General features: G+C 40.5%; 1 protein-coding gene across 3 annotated transcripts in view; it reads right to left on the bottom strand.

Annotated features, from left to right (window-relative positions):
- MEIS1 (Meis homeobox 1) overlaps window positions 1-21,661 on the bottom strand; it is a 108,222-nt gene that overhangs the window by 15,525 nt on the left and 71,036 nt on the right. For all 3 annotated transcript variants that reach the window (XM_059467959.1, XM_059467958.1, XM_059467960.1), the window contains exon 9: window positions 7,210-7,286. In XM_059467959.1, coding sequence (XP_059323942.1) covers window positions 7,210-7,286 — 77 coding nt within the window. The remainder of the gene's footprint in view (window positions 1-7,209; window positions 7,287-21,661) is intronic.

Here is a 21,661-nt window from a genome sequence, read left to right as displayed (position 1 = left end):
TCACTGTTAGCTTGGGCCAAATGATTTCACATTTTCTTTTGAAATAAATGGTGCTTCCTTTGCTGTTTTTTCCCCAGTCTGAATCCAGGGGCTGTCAAACCGACACATCTGGACTGAACAAGAAACCCAGGTCTCCATCTCTTAGGTCTCCCTCTTCTCCTCCACCTGAAGTCTTGGAGGCCAAGGGGAGCATTTCCCCAAGAAAACTCTTTACTCACCTCCTCTGAGCACCTTTGGAAAACACCTATGGCGAAACTCTACCACTGCTTCTTAAATTGACTCACCAAACCCAAACCCCACACATTTGAACCACTGTGCTGTACTTTAAAATGGCTTTACTGAACTAAAAAAGGAAATTCCAGCCTAAAATCCAGTGATCTGACAGTACCTGATGGCTTTACATTCACAGCTCTTCCCCCTGTAAGCTATTTGCTCAGCTTTTCTAATAATACCTTGACTGCCTGGCAGCTCTCCAGGGCTGTCTAAGGCAATATGCAAGCTAAACACTATTTTTTCATCTGATTTCAATATTTTCTTATGAGTAACTATACAGGATTTTACCTAGTGAGTATTCCTGATTGCTGTAATTTAAGAACAGAGAAATAGACTACAGATGTAATATTATTATTACAATTGGCATTCAAGGTGAAAGGCACAACAATTAGCTAAGACTTAGTGAAAACATAAATGCAAAAATCTGCTTGAAAAATCCAGCACATGGTACATTTAGAACAGCTAATTTACCTCACACATTCTGAACTGCTCAAATGATGTAACAATTCACCCAGCAAGATACTTTTACAAATAGTTTTCTTGGTGTTTTGAGGGGGTTTTCTTGGAGGGGGATGATTTTTATTCTGCAAACACCTACTGTCTTATTCTCTAGAATATAAAACAATATTTATGTGTCAAACCCAAAATATATACTCTTTCTTATTCCTATTTTTTCCTGCTTTTGCATGCATTCCCATTAACAAAACAGTGTTTAAATAACAACTGTATACATATTCTAGAATAACATAGAGGAGAAAAGTAAATTTTCTCCAAAATCTGATGGTTAAGTTCGTATTGCTGAAGTTGAGAGGATAATTTGTGAATGTTTTAACATTTACAAGTAAATAAGTACTTGTATTTACTATATCTGATTACTGAGAAAAGTATTTGTTATGTTCTTACACAGATTGAAATTGCATCTTGACCTTTTCTCATTTAATCTGTTTACTGCAACAAAAGCAGTAATAGATACATCTGAAAATAAGCAGATATTTTATTCTCCAAGGACTAAAAATCCCTGCGTGCGATGTGCTTGGCAAACTGTTTATTGTAGTCTACAATTTGGTGGGCAACAGGGGTGAAAATCTAACCCGGCATATAGGACCAGCACCTGCTTTTGCTATGCTCCCTCCCTGCTGGCCTCCTCCCCCACTTACACCCTAAAAATAGTGCTTAAGTGGGACTAAAGTGGTGCACTGGTCATGTGCTGGCCTTTTGCTCAGGGTGAATATCACCCTCAGTGAAGGAATTGAGCAAAGATGATGTCGATGCTAAATGCCCAGCTCCAGGAAGGAGCTATTCTGTCCCCTCCAGGGGTCTGGAATGGGGCTAAACACATGGGAAACACCAGACAACAGTATCAGTTGGATTTGGCGGTGTTTGGGTGTGCTTCAGATGCACCAAATCCTTGGCATGCCATGATATGAAAACCACAGAGGGAAAAGAGGGGCCTGGGACTGTTTCCCAAAAGGTACAGAGTTGTGAGGCCATTCCTCTTTCCCCTGCCCCTCTGTGGAGGGGCAGGCAGGGGCTTTCTGCATCTGCTCCATCTGCACCTCTCCATCTGCACCTCCCCATCTGCATTCCCCCATCTGCTCCATCCCTAACCCCACCATCTGCAAGCCAGGATGAGCAGATGGAAAGGACACCCTTCCCAGTGGTGTTCTCCATTCATGGCTGGGTTCTGGGGAGCTCTTCCCCGTGAGAAGTGCAGAATCCTCCTGTCCCCACCACACCACTCTGCCTGCCCATGCCATGGCAAAGCATTTCCTACCCTGCCCAATGCAACTGCTGCAGCAAAGCTCTACCACTAGTCTTACCCAGAAGCAAAGAAATGGAGGCAGAAGGAAATTTACTGCTGTGAGGGGACTAAAAGAGTAATAAATTATTTCTGTTTCTATGCTCTGAGCTGGCTGTGCTACATAAGGTAAGGTGGTCAGCTCTTTCTATCCCGAGTCCATCTCTAATTTTCCACACTCATCTTTGGGCTGGTCCTGGAGCCTTTTTGAAATGTCGTTCTTACAGGGTTTCAGTAAAATCCACTTCATCTGACTCCAAGAATAACATTAGGGAAAATTTTTTGATCACATTATTTGATACTTTTTTCTGATATGTTTGGTTGGGGCTTGTTCTGAGGTTTTTTGCAAGTCTAGGAAATTATATACAAAAATGACATTTACAGAAGCCAAGAATACAAAATCAAGAACTCAAGAGTTAGGACACCATATTACTAGAGTTGCTTGCACCCTAGGCTTTAATGTATTTCATCACAGTTCAGTTACCAGCTCATGCTACCACTTTTGATAGGGCTTAAAGCCTCAAGGATCCCAATGACAATTATGTCTGTTATAAGAACAGGCCAGGGCATTATAAAATAAAAAAATCTATCTCTACAGGTAATAATCTTTGACAAAGTTGAATGACTCAGGCAGGAAGAAAAGGCAAGCCAGTCCTGGTTCATACAGCCAAATACTGCAGCAGAGAAGAGGGTTCAGCTCTGCTGCTTCCTTGGACTGATTGAGAGCTACTGAGTAAATCATTGAACACAAAACTTTCACTGTAAATTACTGATTTCTCACTTCTCCATACACAACACTGGTAATGTAAGACACCAAGGCACTCAAAACTTGGAGTTTCCATGAAACATGAAGTTTCAATGATTGTCAGACCCTAAATGAGAACAAATTGCTATAATTCTGAGTCACCTCACAGTCCCAGACCAGCCCAAAACTTGCGACCTGGACTTCTATGAGCTTCACTTCTTCCCCTGTGAACCAGGACAACATTTTTCTTTCTCTTTGCAGGGTAACTGTAAAAATACCATGCAGACCCACAACCTTGTATGCATGTATAGGCACATGGAGGTCAGGGAAAGACTTGGGTATTACAGCAGTAAGTGAGTGCCACAGGAAAGCCCAGCAGTAATTATTAATTCCATCTTCAAGCACGGTTTGAATACAGCTAAACAAATGAAGCACGGAAGAATGAGGGCAAGATAAAATATTGACTAGCTGCTCCAGCATTGTCTGGGCTGTGCCCTAGATAGCACAAGGGTACTTGGAAAAAGCAGAATGGAAACACCTAATAAAGGCTGGACCTTTAAGGATTTGAATTTCAATTATTTTTTTTTATCATTTTAATGCAGTTGGATGCAATACTATTTAGAGACACAATCACATTAAGACATGCACATATAGGGAGGTTATATAGGCACATTATTCTACAAGTATACAAACATCTTATCTGTGTGCACCAAGACTTTTCTAAAACATAAACAAGCATCTGACATCTAATGCAGCCCTTGATTAGAATTGCTCTCTCTTCTTCATAGACTACCACCAGTAATTATTTACCATTAGCTCTTAATGGGAAGGGATTCAGCTGGGATGTAGTAAACAAGAAAACCATATAGATTGTTCAATATAGCCTGACTGGCTCTCAGCTGAGCTAAGAAGTGACTGGATCACACCTGGATATTTCAATTCATTGTTTTTATCACCTGGGAAAAGCACCTAATTAACCTGTACCTGTTCAGGTCTGCACCATGTCCATACAGGCATCATACAAGTGCCCCTTCTTGCTCATGTTACTGTGCTTGGAACACTAAACTGCTGTGGGGTTAAACAACAGATATGACAGAGACCTGAATGATTCATTTCGACTACTGGCATTTGAACTCTGCTATCTTCCTACCTTCCACAGATTTATTTTTATTTTGCAGCAGGGTAAGGGCTCCCTCTTCCCACAACAGAAACATCTGACTGAGGCAAAAAGATGGTCCTAGAAGGCAACGCTGGTGATTCACAAGTAAAGTTGTCATGTGGGGGAAAAAAAGGGAAAAATCCTCTGTGTGGATTATTTAATTGCTTAAAAAAATAAAATAACCCAATGAAAAGGGTCATGGTAAAAGGACTGTGATATTTTTAAAGACATGTGCCCTTTCATGGATATATTTTCTGGCACATCTCACATCATCACCCCATTCCTGTGACTCCTCCACGTCAACAGGGGTTATGTTCATCAGCCTGGGGAGTCCCAGCACCAGGGCAGTCCATATGTGAAAGTCAACATTTCTTTTCATTACGGCACAAAACTGAAGCATGCAACCAGCACATACTGAAAAGGCATTCAAAATATGACAAAAAATTGTTTAAATGCTTTCAGTCTCCAGAAAACAAATGCTCTCTTCACTGACTGGTCTGTGGCAAACTTCTAATTCCAGCCAGAAAATCCAGCATTCCCAGTCCGGGCTAACGACCATGCTACCAGACATGAGTTTATGTTTTTCATGCACATTTCATGTATTCCCACATGCTGTGTTGCTGCCAATAATTTATGACTGATCTGCACCCAGCCTGCCCTTCAGCATTCTATTTAATCTCTGCAACAGTGATTTACAATGACTCATCATTAATACAAAAATGTACATGTGTGTTAACAAGTTTGGAAGAATCTAAGGAAGAAGGCAAATTTTTTTTGTGAGTTCTGGCTGAATGACTTATGAGCCTGCCTAAGAAGGGCAAAACTAACCAGAAATTATATGTTAGCTCTTCCCTGCAGCAAAACATTTAGGTAGGAAGAGTTTCTTGTGCACATTGCTTTAGAAGAAAAGGGATCCAGGAAAATGTTTGAGAAGGTTGCTCCATAGCCTCCAGGATCTGAGAGGGGATGAGTAGCTCTCTGGTCACCTCATGGCTGGGTATTCCCCGTGCAACCTGCACACTCAGCAACAGCTTCACAGTCTCCTTGTTCCTTTGCATCCATTACAAAAAGCAGGGGCTGCACTGCCATATTTTGGCATTTCTGCCCACCACCTGTGATTTAAGAAAGCCCCACTGCCTCTATAGCGTTAAATTGTTGTGCCTCAGGAGAGAGAAGGAGAATTGTCTCAATAATTTATACAACTGTAGCACCACAGCAGCATTACAGAAATAGCTCAAGTAGAGGAAGCCTGCCCTACATCCACAAGAGTTGTATTTTGACCTCTTTTTTTTTTTCTTTGCACATAAGGAACTTATAAGAACACACCTGACACAAAGCCAAAGTAAAAAGTCCTCATATTTGAAGAGAGACTGGTACTGAAAAACACCCTGGAAAAAAAACTGAAAGAAAACCTACTGAAGGTCACTCTGGAGAAATTCCATCACCTTTAGTTGAATCCTTCCTATGTTCATCATCTTGAAAGATTTCTTTTGATGGGCCATCCCAAACTGACACATTTGTCGATGTTGAATCCTGTACTCCCAGACCCTGCAGGAGCAGCACACCTGCTCTCCATCCCATCGTTAAACAAGACCCTGATGAGTACCCACAGCTTCTCAGTGGCCCAAAGCACCCACGGAGACTGAAACTGAAGGACAACCCTACAAACTAGGGCAACACCTGGATAGAGGCTGGAAAATGTAAAGTTGAAGTAAACACTAATTTCTTCTGGCTGAGCCAAAATACTGTGGGTTGCACTACCTTGTAACACGTAAATTTTATGTTTTATGCCTTTTATTCCTCCATTTAAAATTAAGTATGTTTGAAACATACTTCATATACACTAAGTATTTGGTATTTTCCTTTATTCAGCATCTTAAAGGGCTTCAAAAAATTGATCTCCCAGGGCTGCTGTGGGGTCACAGAAATTGATAACCCTTACAAGCTATGCTTATGTGAGCCCGCCTGCGTCTCCCAGATAGTGCACTTTGTAAATTAATCCTCCAAAGGCAAATATATTGTAAGTAGCTTGTTATCTCTAAAGTACTAAATTGAAGAATACATGGGATTATATTGACAGAAATTACATTTTCTGTAATGGGGTTTAATATATCTGAAATCTCTCCCATAGGCTCCTACGCTCTCTAAGAGAGGAGGGTTTGTTAATGTAGGTGCAATGGACATCAAGACCAAATTTATTCACTAAAATGGATTAGGCCATGTAATCAGAGCTTCAGTAATATTAATCTCTGACACTTATTGAACAGGAAAAAAAACCCCAACCAACTTTTGTCTGCAAACTGGCATTCCTCCCTCGCTTTTCCCCAGCAGGCTTGCTGTTCGCCTTGACCATTTTCTGGGTATTACTTCAAAGAGGATAAGGTTTCCCATCATAAACACTAATCTAAATATATTAGGACAATTAATTAGATACACTTAGTTTTACAAGGTATTAGATTGCAGTACACTTCAAGTATGACACTTGTTCTGGGATAGTGGGAGGAACCCACATTTTGATGCAGTATCAAAGGGTAATAAATCAAACTTTTTTTAAAAGAGGTTTGCTGCCGCATGATCTCGGGTAATTTTCACTGGTTGCTTTCACCACACCCTGAGCAGTTAGCTCAAAACCCAAAATCCACTGCAGAACAAGCACAGATCCCGACTTCCTTCAAATGAATCACTACTATAACAGAGCAGGGCTCCACCAACCCTTAGCTGGAACAAATAAATAAAGTTGCTCCACACTGTACTTCGGCAGCAAAGAACCAGATTGTCCTCAAAGTTTATTCATAAACTGGATTTTGAAAACAAACTGATAAAGAGATTCAAGGGTGTCAGTCAAAATGAAAAACCTCTCTAACTACACTATAAAAATCATGACAGCAACCCCAAATAACAATATGCTCAGCAGAAATGGGACCAATTGTCCCTGTTTTGCCCCTGACATCTCAACCTCTTCCAAGACCAATGTCCTGCAAATGGATATGACTTCCTATTGAAGAACACATAACTCAGCCAGAAAAAGGACTGGTATCAGATATGAATACACTGAGATCTACCCAAATGATGGGAAAATAAAATACAGTAGCAAACCTCATACCCTCTACACCTGAAACCACTCACGTGGTTATATCCCTTTTGTATCAATAAACTTCTGGGGAGGGAAACAACAAGGGCAAGATGTGTCCCCAAAGGAATAGCCAGATAGAAACACTAAGGAAAATTACTTACCAATTGTTCACTTGAAGTATAGTGAGCCCTGTGTCTTGTGCCAACTGCTTTTTCTGCTCTTCTGAAGGGTAAGGGTGCTATAAGACACCAAAATAAATACAAACATTTAAAACAATGTGCTTTTTTGGCCTACCTTTTATTTTAAATTAAAAAAAAATACAAACCAAACCAAAACAGAAGCGTGACATCTAATATTGAAAGGTGAAAATGCTGAGGTGTGTCACTCTTTTATAATTATTAATGGGCTACTACATCACTTAATTAATGGCAGTAAAAGACAAGCTAATTATAAAGATTAGTGAAGTGGAGAAATAACTGCTTAGGATACTGACAGTACCTTGATACTTGAGAAGGATGTTTGTTGCATTAGCTGAAAAATTTTTGTACTTGTCTCAAATGACCGATTAGAGTCAAATAATCTATTTTTTTCTCTTTTCTCTGTTTTCAACTGAACAACAAAGAATGTGATAAAGAGCTTCTCTGTAAAACTAAAACACACTGATGTTTTCTGAGATAGTGAAGGCAAAACTTGCCAGTGTCCCAAAATAATTTGCAAATAAGATCAGCATCCTGAACATAAACAAATGTCTGTGTTTTGAACACAGGCCAATGCAAGGTCAACAATCAGCACATTTTTGCCTGACATTAGCATAGCTGTGCTGAGCTAATTCTAAGAGACAGAAAATAAATACTCCTTTAATTGAAGATAATGTTATAATTCAATCATAAGTTTCTTGTGAGAACTTGATTTGCTTTCTCAGAAAATTCGCTTCTGCATGAATACAGATTGCTTAATAAATCAACAGCAAAAACCACAACTAAGTCTGAAATGTAGAAATATCATTTCTGTCCTTCCCATCTATGCAAAACTGTCACTGCCACAAAAAAGAATGGCCAAATACTGCAAATGTAACAGTTTCAAGGAGAAGCCCTGTTTCAAGGAACTGGTTCAGCTCCTAACCTGGATGCCCAGGTCTCAGTACATATCTAATTCAGACCTGGACTGCTGCAAGGTGCTTAGTAGCATTTCAATAAAGGTCATTTGATGTAACTGTGTAGTCCTATCCCAACACTATTTAGCAGCTGATAGTCACAAAGTATTTACTGTTACACATTCATCCATTTTTTTCCCCCCAAAATTCCCTTATTCTCTGGATATATTCTTCAGTGTAATATTACATGAAACTGAAACTTTGCAAAGCTTAAGAATTTAAAACCTCATAAAATCCCACAATCTTATTGGTATTATAGCTATTTGGCAGATTTTACATATTTTTTTAAACAGCATAGTCTGACTTCTCATGGCTATGTTACATGCAAGTATCACTTCACATTACCACAGAGGAATTTTTCTTGGAATTTCAGCAACTTCTCTTAACTCAATATATCAATTTCAAAGCCCACCACCATGGCCATCAGCCCCAAAAGAGACTTTTTATCTTTTTTCACTCAAAAATGTTGAGGAATTTTCAATTATTTTAAAAGTACTGTTCTCTTGGCAGGAAGCTCACAGATGACGTGCACACCTGTAGATCATCCCTTGTATTTCCTGTGTGTCCATGAAACAGCTCCAGAATTGTAAAGTAAAAAACAGAGGGAAAGAAGTGTCTTCTTTTTATGGGCAATTTGCATTTTACACATGCAAAAATGCAGCATGTATTTTACCATCTGCGTTCTACACACATTCATCCACAACAGTCATACTCATGTCCATCTATCTGAACACAACATTCTTCTTCCCTTCAATGAAAAAACTCCAAACCCTACAGAGATGATTCGTAACATTTTCTTTACAGCTTACTTCTCATTTCATTACTTTGCTATCAAGCGAGGACAGAATTATTCTTTTTTTTTTTTCTTATTTTGCTTTGCCACCTTACATGTGATCTAATTTTAAGTAATTGAACAAACTGTGTCTAATTTCATGCAGCAAGCAATAATTACTAGACAGCCTCTAGCTATTGGAATTGAGAAGTCTGTCTCCATTAAGCAATTTTCAATTGTTCTGGACATTTTTTTTTTTAATAGACAAGACTGGATAAAATTAGCCATCAAAATAATATTGTCACTGTAAAAATAATTACTTTAAAAGTCCCAAACTACAAATTCCTCAAATTGTGGTATGTCTAAGGTCATCTGATTTTTTTTGCATACCCTCGTACAGCATAAACTTTTAATTTCATGATAAATCTGTAATTGCCATAATCACATGACAGCCTGGGATTTCACACAGCTAATCCCTCTTAGCTAAAGGGTCACAATGCAGCAGGCTTTTTAACTATGATTCGGTGTGGTTTAAAGTAATCTTAAACACTAAGCAACATTATTATATAAGCTTTCATACGAGCTGTTCCTTTGTAGACTAAAAATAAAATAAAATAATAGAAATGACTTGACAAAGAATCAGCATGCCACAGGCTAGGTTGCTATAAAAACATTCAAAGCCTTGTTGCATTCCCACCCACAGGGCTTGGAAGGCCTGTGCTACAGGCAAAGGCAGACATCACATTGCAACAGAGACAGAGGGAAACCCTGAGAACTGCCATTTTATGAAGGAATAGGAAATTCAATCAAAACTGTTGCTGTTGGTCTTTACCCCACTCACACAAGAATGACTACTGTCTTCTGAAAACTTTCTAATAATGGCTGTTTGAAGGAATATAGACAAATGCACATAGATATGGATATATATCTATTGTGTGTATAGATATTATATTTGCATGAATATGTATAAAATGTATCTTAATCAAATGGTTAAGTTTAAGGTAGTCATGTGAAGAGGATAAAGTTGGATTTGGTCCTTATGGGTCCTGTCCAACTTGAGATATTCCATAATTTTACTAAATATATAAGGAAGAATTACTAAAACCACTGCAGTGACTCCAGCTGACAAGTCCACCTATTACTCTGGATCACTTTGGGATATCAAGGCAAACTGTTCAATAAACAGTGATTTGAGACCTTTACTTTGTTGTGTACATTAGCTCCTACCATTATCTCTTAAAAGCTTAATTATTTGCAAACAATTGATCAAGATGGGAATTGGAGAAAAGAGACACGGGACCACCGGGAGAGCCGCAATGCATTAGGAGAGCAAACAGAATTACCTTTAGGTCTTATAATAAGAATTAACGATTGGGACCGTATGCAGGGCAGCATGAGAAGCTGTAACGCTCATGCTGGACTGTTTTCCATTTGATCTGCATTAACACCTCCAGTGAAAGCCATAAAACAGTGATTACAGAGGGGAAGGCTGACCCTCCTTCCCAGAACCAGCCCAGCTTGTGTATACTGGAAGACTGCAGACAGGCTTTCCTGCCAAGGCCAGAGGAAAAGGGTAAATCCAAGGGGAAAAAGAAGTAGAAAGCAGGCAGGTTTAAAAAAAAACAAAAAAACAAAAAAACCAAAAAAAACCAAAAAAACCCACCAAACCAAAAAAGGGCATTTAAAGAAATAAGGCTGACAACAGATAAGGGCTCTGAATTTGGCTGTGATATTTTCTGATCAAGCCTGCTGCTGCTACAGAGCTACAGAGCAGCATCCACTGTATGATATGAGACCTTGTGCTTTTCCCTTTCCATAAATCTAGCACTGAAATGTGGATTGTTTGGCACCATTAATGTGTTTTTGAGGCTCTGTGGTATTACTTTTAATAATGACTTAGTACAGAAAGTGATTGCTTAATAACACCATCAAAGTCTGCATGCAAATGAAAATTATCCCTGGGGGATTTGCCCAGGGTAATATGAACAGTTAAGGAACATTTGAAAAGGTAAAAATAACTATGCAAAATATGAGTCAGAGCAGTCATTTTAGCAGTAACAAAGAAATCAAAGTGACAGAGAGAAAAATTTAACTTTCCATCATATTTTCTCATCACTGTTTTATGAATGGTATTTAGCGAGCAGTACCTTAGTAAAAGCCCATTTTTTAATGCAGCTTGAAAGCATTTTTAGCAAAAGAAACAATAAGATTTTGTTTTTAATCACCTTTGACTACAGATGGTGGGTAAAGTCTCCATTAGGTACAGATGGAAAGTATCCAAGGTTGTCTCTTAATGTTACACCTTGTCCAAACGTACTCCTCAAATTTTCTACCCCAGGCACCAAATGCAGGATGCCAGGACAGCGACAGACTTTATCTTATCTGTAACCCGGCATCGACAGCACTCCCTCCCCTCCTCCTCTGCGACAGCAGTGCATCATAATGGTGCCGGGAAAATGGGAAAATAATCCTGCCCTTCTCACCCCTCAGATTACTAATTCCTCACGGCACCGAACCGGCTCAGCACCAGGGCTGCCAAGCAGCTCTGCTAGAGCAGCGAGGCAGCAGCAATCCTGAGAGAAAGGCGGCGTGTCCTGCTAGGAGGAGCCTGTGGCCGCCATCCAGCGCTGCCCTGATCGTGGCAGAGCCGTGGCTTGGCCGAGCCGTGCCGGGAGAGCCATTTCGGAGCCCTTTCATCCCCTTCCTCCAGCCCTCTGCCTCCTCCGGAGCCCAGTGCACTGCACCAAGGTGAGCGACCCTGAGCTAAACTCTGGGAGGTGATGAAGAGAAATCACCCCCTTAAAATTTATGCCCCAGGAGTGTTTATTAACTGTTTTCTAACATCAAAAAAAAAAAAAAAAAAAAAAAAAAATCCCAACACTCTGATTTTCTTGTTTCTGAAGAGAAACCCAGCCTAACTCAGTATCCAGAATAAAGCCCAAGGATCAGCCCTCCAGTGACAAACTGTACATTGACTTTATGCTGAACTCTAAATTCTTGCTTTACTTAAACTTGTCCAGGGTTAGCTAAGGTGGCAGCACAGCCATTCGGGTCTCTCCCCTTCCCCAACCTCCTTTTTTTTTGCATTTGAACTGTTTACATTAATGATCAAGTTGATCTACGAGAAATTACTATTTTTTTTTAATATCCATAATGCTTTCCTATTGTCTCTCAGCTTTATGAATTAGTTTTACTGTTGCAGTGAATGCTTTTTTTGTCTCCTGACTGCACATTATCAAAGGGACACTTTGTGCCTTCCATTTGCATTACAAAAGCAGTGCATGGTGTAGTCTAAGAACAGAGCCTGAATTTATAGCAGTCGAGTCCTAGATCCTCACACATTCTGGCCTCCTAAAGAATAATGGGGGTTTCTGCACTCAAAATGTAGCCAAAAAATGGTTGGATCACTATCCATAAAGTCATAAGATTGCAACCTCCTTTCTTCACCGGCCACCGGCATGTTGAGAGGGAGCGATAAAGCGAACGCGTGGAGCCCCCTTGCCTATTTTGCAGGCTGCCTGAATAGGTTTATAGACCATCCCTGTGACCTGCTTTATATTCAGGCAAGGCTGTAAAAAGTTGCCAAGTTGAGGTGACCTGGTAGGGAGGGGGGAGAAGAAAAAAATTCAACTCGGAAGCTGCAAACTCGATCCTGTTTATCCCGTGGGATTGGCTTGCACATTGGAGGAAATACTAAAACACTGAGAAGGAAGTTGTTTTATTAGAAATGCATCTCTGAGGCTGGGAGGAAAAAAAGCCTGTGCAAAGTTTTCACAGTCTTTTCCTTGGCTGAGAGTAGTGAGTCAGCCTGATAATGCTACTGAACTGTGAGCTGGCTTCAGCATTTCAAGCTCCTCGTTGCTTTTTCAGCACAGCCGTATGACACGGTCATGCTGCAGACAAAGCCCGCTTTTTCCTCCTTCAAAAGAAAATATTTCCTCAACTTATTGTAATAGTTTAATATCCCTGCAGTAAGGCGTTTCTCGTAACATTACTTTTAATAAATCCTGGTGCTGCCAGAGTTACTGAACTGCAAACTAAGAACACAAAATCAACAGATGAGCTTGGTCTTCTAAAGTCAAAAATGCATCAAAATATGCAGTGTGACTAGATGCTGCATTGCTTTGACTTGCCTGCACCCCTACAGCAAGGCCAATAGGCTGCTGCTTTAGTCTTTAGCATCAGCCCATCCCTATGAGATGGGCTCTGAGACACTGCCTATTGCTGCCCCTAGAAAAGGGTTTGCAGGCTGCTTTGGAAACCTTGCCAAAAAATAAAAGGTGAGGAAAGGAGGCAGAACCTGACTCTCCTAAGGCAAGTGCAGGGTGTAAAAGAGAGAGCCAATACCCCAGAAATTTCAAAATCTGAATGTGTGTTCACAGCTAACCTGATTAAACAGCGGTTGGGGTGGTTTGCAGGCAGAGGAGGGGAGGAGACATTTCCTTTGTGGGGGTTTACAAGGAGGGAAAAGAGGTACTGGCAACAGCGACCCTTTTTAATGAAGAAGTTATGCTGGGGGAAAAAAAAAGCTTCTCCTTTTTTCCCATTTGCCCTTTTGTAAATAATTTTCTTGCAAGAGTTGTCTGTGAACAAGTTTTGGCACTCACTAACATAAATATCCTTTCCAAGGCTGATGGAGAGACATGGTATGGCTTAGGATGCGCTGCCAATACTTCTCTGGTGGCCCCATCAAATTACTCATAATGTGAGCACTCATTAAGAAAAAAAAGTTCAGATCATCCCTTGCACAGGATATTACAGAAGTCAGAAAATGGAAAAACCTTTTAACTCATCTAATCCATCTCCTGGCTGCTACAATATTATTCCTTCCATACCGTATATTATTACCCACTGCCTTTTCCAGTTGCGCTTTAGCTAGTCCAAGCAATGGTGCTTCTGCTATTTCCTTTTGGAGACACTCTGATAGACCCCAGTGTTTGGAGTTTACTCTGGCTCCTACTGGTTTTCAGTTCAAGCTGAGCCTATGCAGACACTCCCACACCATACTGGGGTAATTGAGTGGAGCTTTTCCCATGTTAAACATTCCTTTGGTGCCTGTATGTATGTGCACACAGAAACACTCACATACACACACACATACAGCTTGCACATACACATTAACTTTGCTTGATACACTTAAGAAGGAATTTTTTACTCTAGGACCAAGACTGTTTTTGCTAAAGTGACCTGGGTGATGCCCTTTTGCATCCTCTGCCATTTTTCTTCATTGTTGTTATTTACTGTTTTTCTTTCACAGACGAAAACTAACCAAGGACAGAGAAATTAAAAAAAAATTGCATCCAAAAGATTAGCGAAATTCTCCTCGAAATGCAGCACAACACAGCCAAAACTATGAAACACTACAGCCAAGCAACACCAAAGGAACTGAGGAAATGCATCATCTGACTGCAACTGCCTTAGAGCTAAAATTCACAGCCTTGAAACCCAGCTTTTCAGTTAAGCCAACATCTTTATCAGACAGCTGTGAAAAGGCAGGTGAGCAGCTTTTGGGAAGGAAGAAAAAATATCACTGGCACACCAAAGGAAATCCCGACTACCTGATAACTCTGTAAAAACACTGCTGTTGTTTTTAGAGCCAGCCTAAAACAGATTAGCCCAGGTAAATATCTCCTAACCAGAAGCCTTTTCCCAGCAATAAGTCAGTGTCCTTATCTACCTCAAATGACTTTCTAAACAGGTGGGCTCGGAAATAACTCTACAATCTCTGGGAAACGCCAGTGCCAGCAGTTGTAATCCCATAGAGTTAAGCTGAAAGCTTTTATTTGTGCTTTTTCCTCTTTTTCCCAGGCTGTCCTCCATATATCTGGAGCTCCCTCTGTGAGGGATAAAAACCACTGCCCTATGCCTCCATCCCCTACTCTACACACCTGTGTGATCAGGTTTATGGAGGGTTGCTGTATTCAGCCAGATCCCTAATATAAACCTAGAGGATTTTGGATGGAGCAGGAGCTTTAAGCAGGTTTCCCAAGGTGGTAGCACCCTTAAGGACCAGCCACCAAGCAAACTGCTTCCTGCCAGGAGCTTGAACTTCTTTTTTCATGAAGGGGCCAAGCTATCATACAAAGAGAGTTCAAGGCAACCAACACATCAAGGTGCCAATGGTTCAGCACCAAGGTGAGGAGGGTTACATTCTATTTTACATTTTCTATTTGAAAACAAAACAAACAAAAAATAAAACTACCACTGAGGAAGGAAATGAAAAGATAAAGCTGCTATTTTGCAATGCTGCTTTGTTGGCATGGAAAGTCCTTGAACAGATGCCCTGTCCACCATTAAATATTCACAACATATCCTTGTAAAAGAATAAAGACCACTCAGCTTATAAGCAAAACCACAATGTGTTCTTCATAAAAAAAAAAAAAAAAAAAAAAAAAAAAAAAAAAAAAAAAAAAAAGAGAAAGATGCATTTAAAGATCTGGCAGGAAAAAAAAAAAAAGAAGGAGGGAAAAGAAAAAAAAAAACAAGCCAGGAAAACACTGCTGTTCTCTGAAGAAGCAGAGACTCTCGGAAGTAGTGCACATTCTCTGGCGTTAATTTTCCCACTTAAATTACAGTGATGCTGTAGCCTCATCTCATTAGAGATCATTGTCCCCAGTAGACAGTTGTGTTTATGGGGGATTCTTGCTGTTCCACACCTGCTGCTCAGGTTGCTACGTGATAAAGCCTGCATACAAACAGCAGTCTTGAGGTTGCTGGACTGCAACTGATGAGCCCAGGCTAATTCAGGGGTGATTATGTAGTTTACTGGACCACTAAACCTCTTTAAGCTTGTAATTACTGCCTATTTGAGTAAAGAACATTGAAAAGCAATTCACTGCATCATGCCTGCCACAGCTGGAAGCAGGCTGCCAGCAGTCTGCAGGGACATTAAAATCTACAGGGACTGGGATTCGAGCACAGCTCCCAGGCACTGACGGCAGCACAGCCAAGTGCGTTCACATTCCAGCTCACCTTTGCTGACCAGGCGTGCTATTAAAGGTGCAATGAAACTATAGAAAAGCAATAAAGATGACAAATAACGGGACGTAATTGAAAGAACTGCATTTTAATGACTCTCCCCCTCTTCCCTCTTCCCTTATGCTGGCTAAAAAAAATTAAGCCTTTTTGTCATGACAAGAGAAGGGAAAGAAAAGGCCTTTTGCAAAAAGAGAAATGCAGTGCATACATGTGTTTCTGTTTTGAAGCTGGGGGTTTCCCTCCTGTTTCAAAGCTCTAGAAAGAGTAAGTTTACTTGTAAAGTGAATACACAGTAAGTCTTTTTACATATTTGGCAGAAATTATAATGCAGAGGCATCTTAATTGCTGAATCTTCATAAAATCCCCTCACTAAGCCTTCATGAAACTCTCCAAGAGTATCCCAGCCCTAAACCACCACTCTGAAAAAGAACTCCACTCCATGACGCATCACAGCAGTCCTTACCATCAAGACAAGACTGTGGGTTTCTTTTAATAATAAATAAATATCTCTCTGATTCTATTTGCCTTTTGAGTTCTGACCCGCACTAACCCTCCTTTTCAAGTTTGCCCCTGCAGCTCTCAATGAGCAGGAAGCTATTAAAAAGGGCGCCTTGGTTTTTTGCATAATTAGCAGTTTTGGGAACAGAATCTGGGGAAAGAAGAGCAGATCAAATGGGACCTATGACACAGGCAGAAAGGTTAGTAACAGGTATTTTTACACGTGAGTAAACAAAGGTCTGGAGAGGATTGCTCCAGCAGAGCCAGAGAACAGCACTGGCAAAACCAGAGGGACGCTGGCAATGCTTGGCACTGCTTGGCATCACTGGGAGCTCCAAGCAGCTCCAGGCAGTGCCTGTCCATGGGGCTCTGGCTGAAGAGCCAGGTCCTGGGGCCCTCCCATCCTCCAGCCTCTCCACAGCTATCCCTGCTATTAGACTGCCATGTGTGAGGTCCAGCAATGGGCTAACGAGCTGCCCGATTAACTAACTGCATGAAATGGGCTTTAAAGCCTCCTAGGACGTTTGGAGATGCAGAATTCATCAGTGTCATTTCCCTGCCCTGCTAATAACTGCCACAGCTGCCTGGGAGAATGGGGTGTGGGAAAAGGCAAAAATAAACAAGCAAAATAAAAAAAAAACAAACCATTGCTATTGATACAATTAACCTTGGACTGAAGTAAATTTGAGAGATGGGGTCTCTTTCTCTTCTCATCTAATAAATTGCCTTGTTTTACAAAACATGGACATGCCATCTGTAGTACTAATCTCACATGTATCTAGAAAGGGAAAGGGAGAAAAATCCCCATGCATACATGAGCAGGTACTGTGAACAAACATCAGCTTTTAAAGGAGAATGTAAAAGCTTTCAGGAAGTTTATTCTTAAAAACCATGTAAATTCCCAGTCACAACAATCCTCCAGCTAACCCCATCCAAGCTCCAAAGAGCCACAGGCTTGTGTGTTTCCAGCTATCACTCTTATTAATATTCATTAGGCAGGGCTACTTGCATTTTCATAAGCTGCGAAGGTGGCAAAAGAAACAATCAGAATTCTTTAACACACAGGCATTATCAATTCAACATCTGCCAAAGAAGAGTGCATACAGATCTGAGGTTGAAATTCAAATGCAATTTACCTGGGCTAGAGCTGGGCTTCACTTTCCAGCACTCGACCAGCTATTTCAGCTGTTCTCATTTTATCCATCCCAGCTTTTACCTCCCCATAAGTTCACTCTCCGTTATTTTTACCTTGAAAATAAGAGCCCCTCATAAATTCTCCCTTCATTCCTTAGGTCTAATGAGTTCTTTTCTGCTAAAATAACCCAAGTTCAGTGCAATTGCATGCATGAACAATACAGACAAGTTTTAACTCAGTAAACTTGACTAAGCAATTCTGCTTTCTGGCTAGAGAATTCATTTATCTACACCCATTTATTGTGTGAAATCCCTTTGACTGGCTTCAGGGTACAGGCCTGTACAGAAATCCACTTTCTGACCAGCCTGGCCTTAAAATTTAACTCTGAGAGATGAATGGAGAAGTCTCCAAATAAAAACAATTGCTCTAATTAATCATGTACCCAACTCAGCAAAGAAACAAGTCTGCTAATGCGACCAATTTCAGAATAAAGCAGATACATGTTCCCAGGATGATATTTCTATGTACAAGAACATGCACCAAAAAAAAGTGTGATTAGATCTGGTGAGAGTTGGGAAAAGGCACATGTATTTGCCCACATATTCACTATGCATTGATTCTCATCCTTTTAAAAATGTCATTAAAAAGGCTTGGCTCTTCCCTCTTAGAAAACTTCTTGGACCAAGAGGACTCCCTCATAAAAAATAATCTTTTCCCCCAAATTCAATGCAGGTCTCTACCAATTTCACTTGGATTTCAAAAGCCTCCAAAGACCTAACTGTATCCTCCCTCAGAGAGGGTTGGTGGAACCAAGCTTTGCATTTCAGTGGAAATATTCATGGTGTGAGGCATTTCCCAGGGGCTGGTATCGGCCAGCACTTGGGGATGAGCCCTGAAAGGGCAAAACTGTCTCCACCTGCCTAATTTTAGAGCTGGCACTTAGCTGCTAAGTGAACATAGCCAAAGCCTGGTCTGCCTAAAGGATATGTCCTCAGCTTTGTGAAGTGAGACCCTCGGTGGGCATCTTCTATGGGATGATGAATGGATGAGGCCAGGACAGGGGTTTTTGGAAGGGGCTTTTCAAAAGCCCAAACAGAGTCAGCTGTAAGCAGCCAGTGCCCACCCCATCCCTGGCCTGAGCATCCCTTTCTTGCCTGTTCTCTTTCAAGATCTGAGCACATCAAGCACCACACGCATGCAGACGCCTTCACAGAAACTACCATAAAAGAGACAATCCACGTATTTGGAAGCAAAAGTACCAAAACTGCATGTTGCTTTCAGCACATTTCTGATGTGATGGCCATTAACAATTCACAAGAACAGCAACAAGATATAATAAATCTTTTCAATTCAAGCTCAAAAATCCCCCTCTGCTTTCCCCCCCTTTCTGAACCAAACTCATTTATTTTAGAAAGATCTAAATGAAAGTAGTTAAAGACCAAAAAAATGTCACCACTAACAAGTTACAAAGTAAGAAAGAGCAACCAGGCACATTTGATCTTGTTCTATACAGGAACCTTTCTAAGATGACTGCTCCAATTAAAAAAAAAAGTTGAATTTATTATTTTGATGATAGGAGATTATGAACTTTACTATTATATGCATATATTTTGTTTAATGGCTTACTTTATTTTAATAACAAAGAGAAACTAGATCTTTATAGATGAAAGCTTTATTTCATGGCTTCATTACAACTGGGATTTTTAAAATCTGTGATGTTAACCAAAATGTGATAATGGATGTTCTCAAGGGCCCTATTTTGTAGCATTTTATGCAGAGCCAAACTGTATGCAAGACATTACAAACATGACGTTTAGCCCTATTTTAAGAAAGTAGAACTAACTCCAGTGTCAGAGGCCCCTGTAATTGTTTTCCATCTGCTTCTCATGCCTCTGAACTTGCGCAGCAGGGTCTGGCTGTAGAAATGCTGTGACAAAAGCATTTGCTTTCTGAAGATTTTTTTTAAATTATATTGAAAGGCACCTTTTGTAGGATTTTGGCTGGAAGGGGGCAGAGTGGTTGCAACTAACTACTTTATCTACAGCACCCTTGCCTTGAAAGGCCTGTTGACATCCAGAACAAGAGAGACACAAAAAACATTCTAGAAAAAAACCAAACCAACAACTAATTCTGCTACCATTTTTATGTCATTTACTTCCTAACATAGAGATAATCAGAAACACCTCATCAAACTTGATCATGCTCTCAATGCTTCTGGAGAACTTCTCATCTATTCCGCTGCCTTTTATTCTCACGTTAGTAGATTGAAAACAGTTTCTTCAGACGATGGCGGCACTCATGCATATGCAGCATCAAGGATGCTCCTCTTTAATCTTTTTTACACGTCTACATAAATCTTTATGCACACAGAGGTGTGCGTACACTTATGAGGGTTGATGCTGTTTTGCAAACCATGCCCTCCACGCCCAAAAGTAGGCACCCACTGTTTTTGGGAAGGCAGCCCAAGATGGCAGCTCATGATTAATGGCTGTATCATCCCTGGCTCGGTAGTGTCGAGGCCCCAGGTCTAATCTGCCAAACATCCCTTCATCTGCAGCCGATCAGCAGATGCAAGCACATAGGCCCTGTCAGCTTGACATATCATTCCTACGACAATGTCAACGAGTATTAATGTTCAATTATCTGTCCTAGAAATAACCCTCGCCTTTACGCATTGTGTAACTGGGCGCGTGGCACTGCGGTAATGCGAACGACAAGGGCAGAGATGCCCGCGCTCACCCGCTCACTGTGAGCTGGCTTCCCAACATCGTGATGACATTGCCTTGCGGTAGCGCGCGGACGCCTTCCCCCTCCTTCCTCTCCCTGGTTGTGGTTTGCTGGTTTGTTTCATTTTATGGAAGGCACATTGCAAAGACCCCAAAGACCCTTCTCCTCCTCTTTGTGTGTTGCATCCTGCCCATCAGCATGCCAAGACACACTTAGAAAAGGTGTGTTTTGATTTCACAGCCATGCAGAACCACGAGGACTTTTCTTGTTTACTTTCATGGAGGGCCAGAAGCTGCCCATCACCTACCAGCCGCTCCTCATGTCCCCTGCTTGTGTATAGATATATATATATATATCTCATTTACCATCAAAAACAAATGTCAACACTGTCTTCTTCCAGGGCTACATCAAGATCAATTCAACCCTCAACTGCAGGGCTGGAGCAATTTAGCCAAATGAAACATTACAGGTTCCTTTTGTTAAAGCAATTTTAAAGTAAGATCCCCAAAGGAGAGAGGATTTGAAGAATAAACTTGAGTTTATTCCTGGAATCTTTTCTTTCTATTTTTTTGTTACTACTGCTCAAATATTAATACTATTGATCATGCTAAATTCAAATAGAACTCTAGAAACAAAAAACTTACCAAATACTTTTTCTTTCAAATCAGAATTAGGGTCAAATTGCCAGTTGTTTGAATAGTCTGTGACAGAGTTTGCATAATTTCTCTTTTTGTTGTTGTTACTATGGCACAGCTTCCTTGAACTAACATTCAAAGGTTATCAGCTCTAAGTTATGCTTGCTAAGTCTTCTTATACAACTCACAATCAGAGGGAGGGAGTGGGAGGAAGCAGTGTGATAACCAGTGCCAGCTTTGAGATAAAGCCCTCCACCTAATCTCTGTTTATTTAGACAACCATCTAACCGCAGCACCGGGCGTAAAAACAAACCAGGTGTATGGTAAGGGAATTTCTCCTCCCTTACCGTGATTGCATTCTATTTTTTGGGTAAAGGAAAGCAGAGCCTCTTTCTTTTTTAAAGATTACTTTGAAAATTTAAATTAGCACAAAGTTTGAGGTTTTCGTGTTTGGATTTGCTTGGCTGGATGTGCTTTTTTTGCTTTATTTTGTAGTAAGGGGAGGTAATGGTAACAAAGCACATTCTGAGTTTTATTCCATGCTTTTTTATTTTGTGAGGTTTTAGAGAAAAAGATTTTACCATATCATATTCACAAAAAAACTATGAAAATTAGGTTCCCACTTTGAATTATTTTCCACCTGAGGGGATTCAGGATGTTTGGAGTAAATACAAATATCACGGGATCAAACTGTTGTAAACTGAGCAGTCTTTTA

This window comes from Ammospiza nelsoni, chromosome 3 (assembly GCF_027579445.1).
Source record: "Ammospiza nelsoni isolate bAmmNel1 chromosome 3, bAmmNel1.pri, whole genome shotgun sequence".
Classification (NCBI taxonomy): domain Eukaryota; kingdom Metazoa; phylum Chordata; class Aves; order Passeriformes; family Passerellidae; genus Ammospiza; species Ammospiza nelsoni.
Note: the sequence above shows the minus strand (reverse complement) of the source record. Positions and strands in the feature narration are given on the sequence as shown.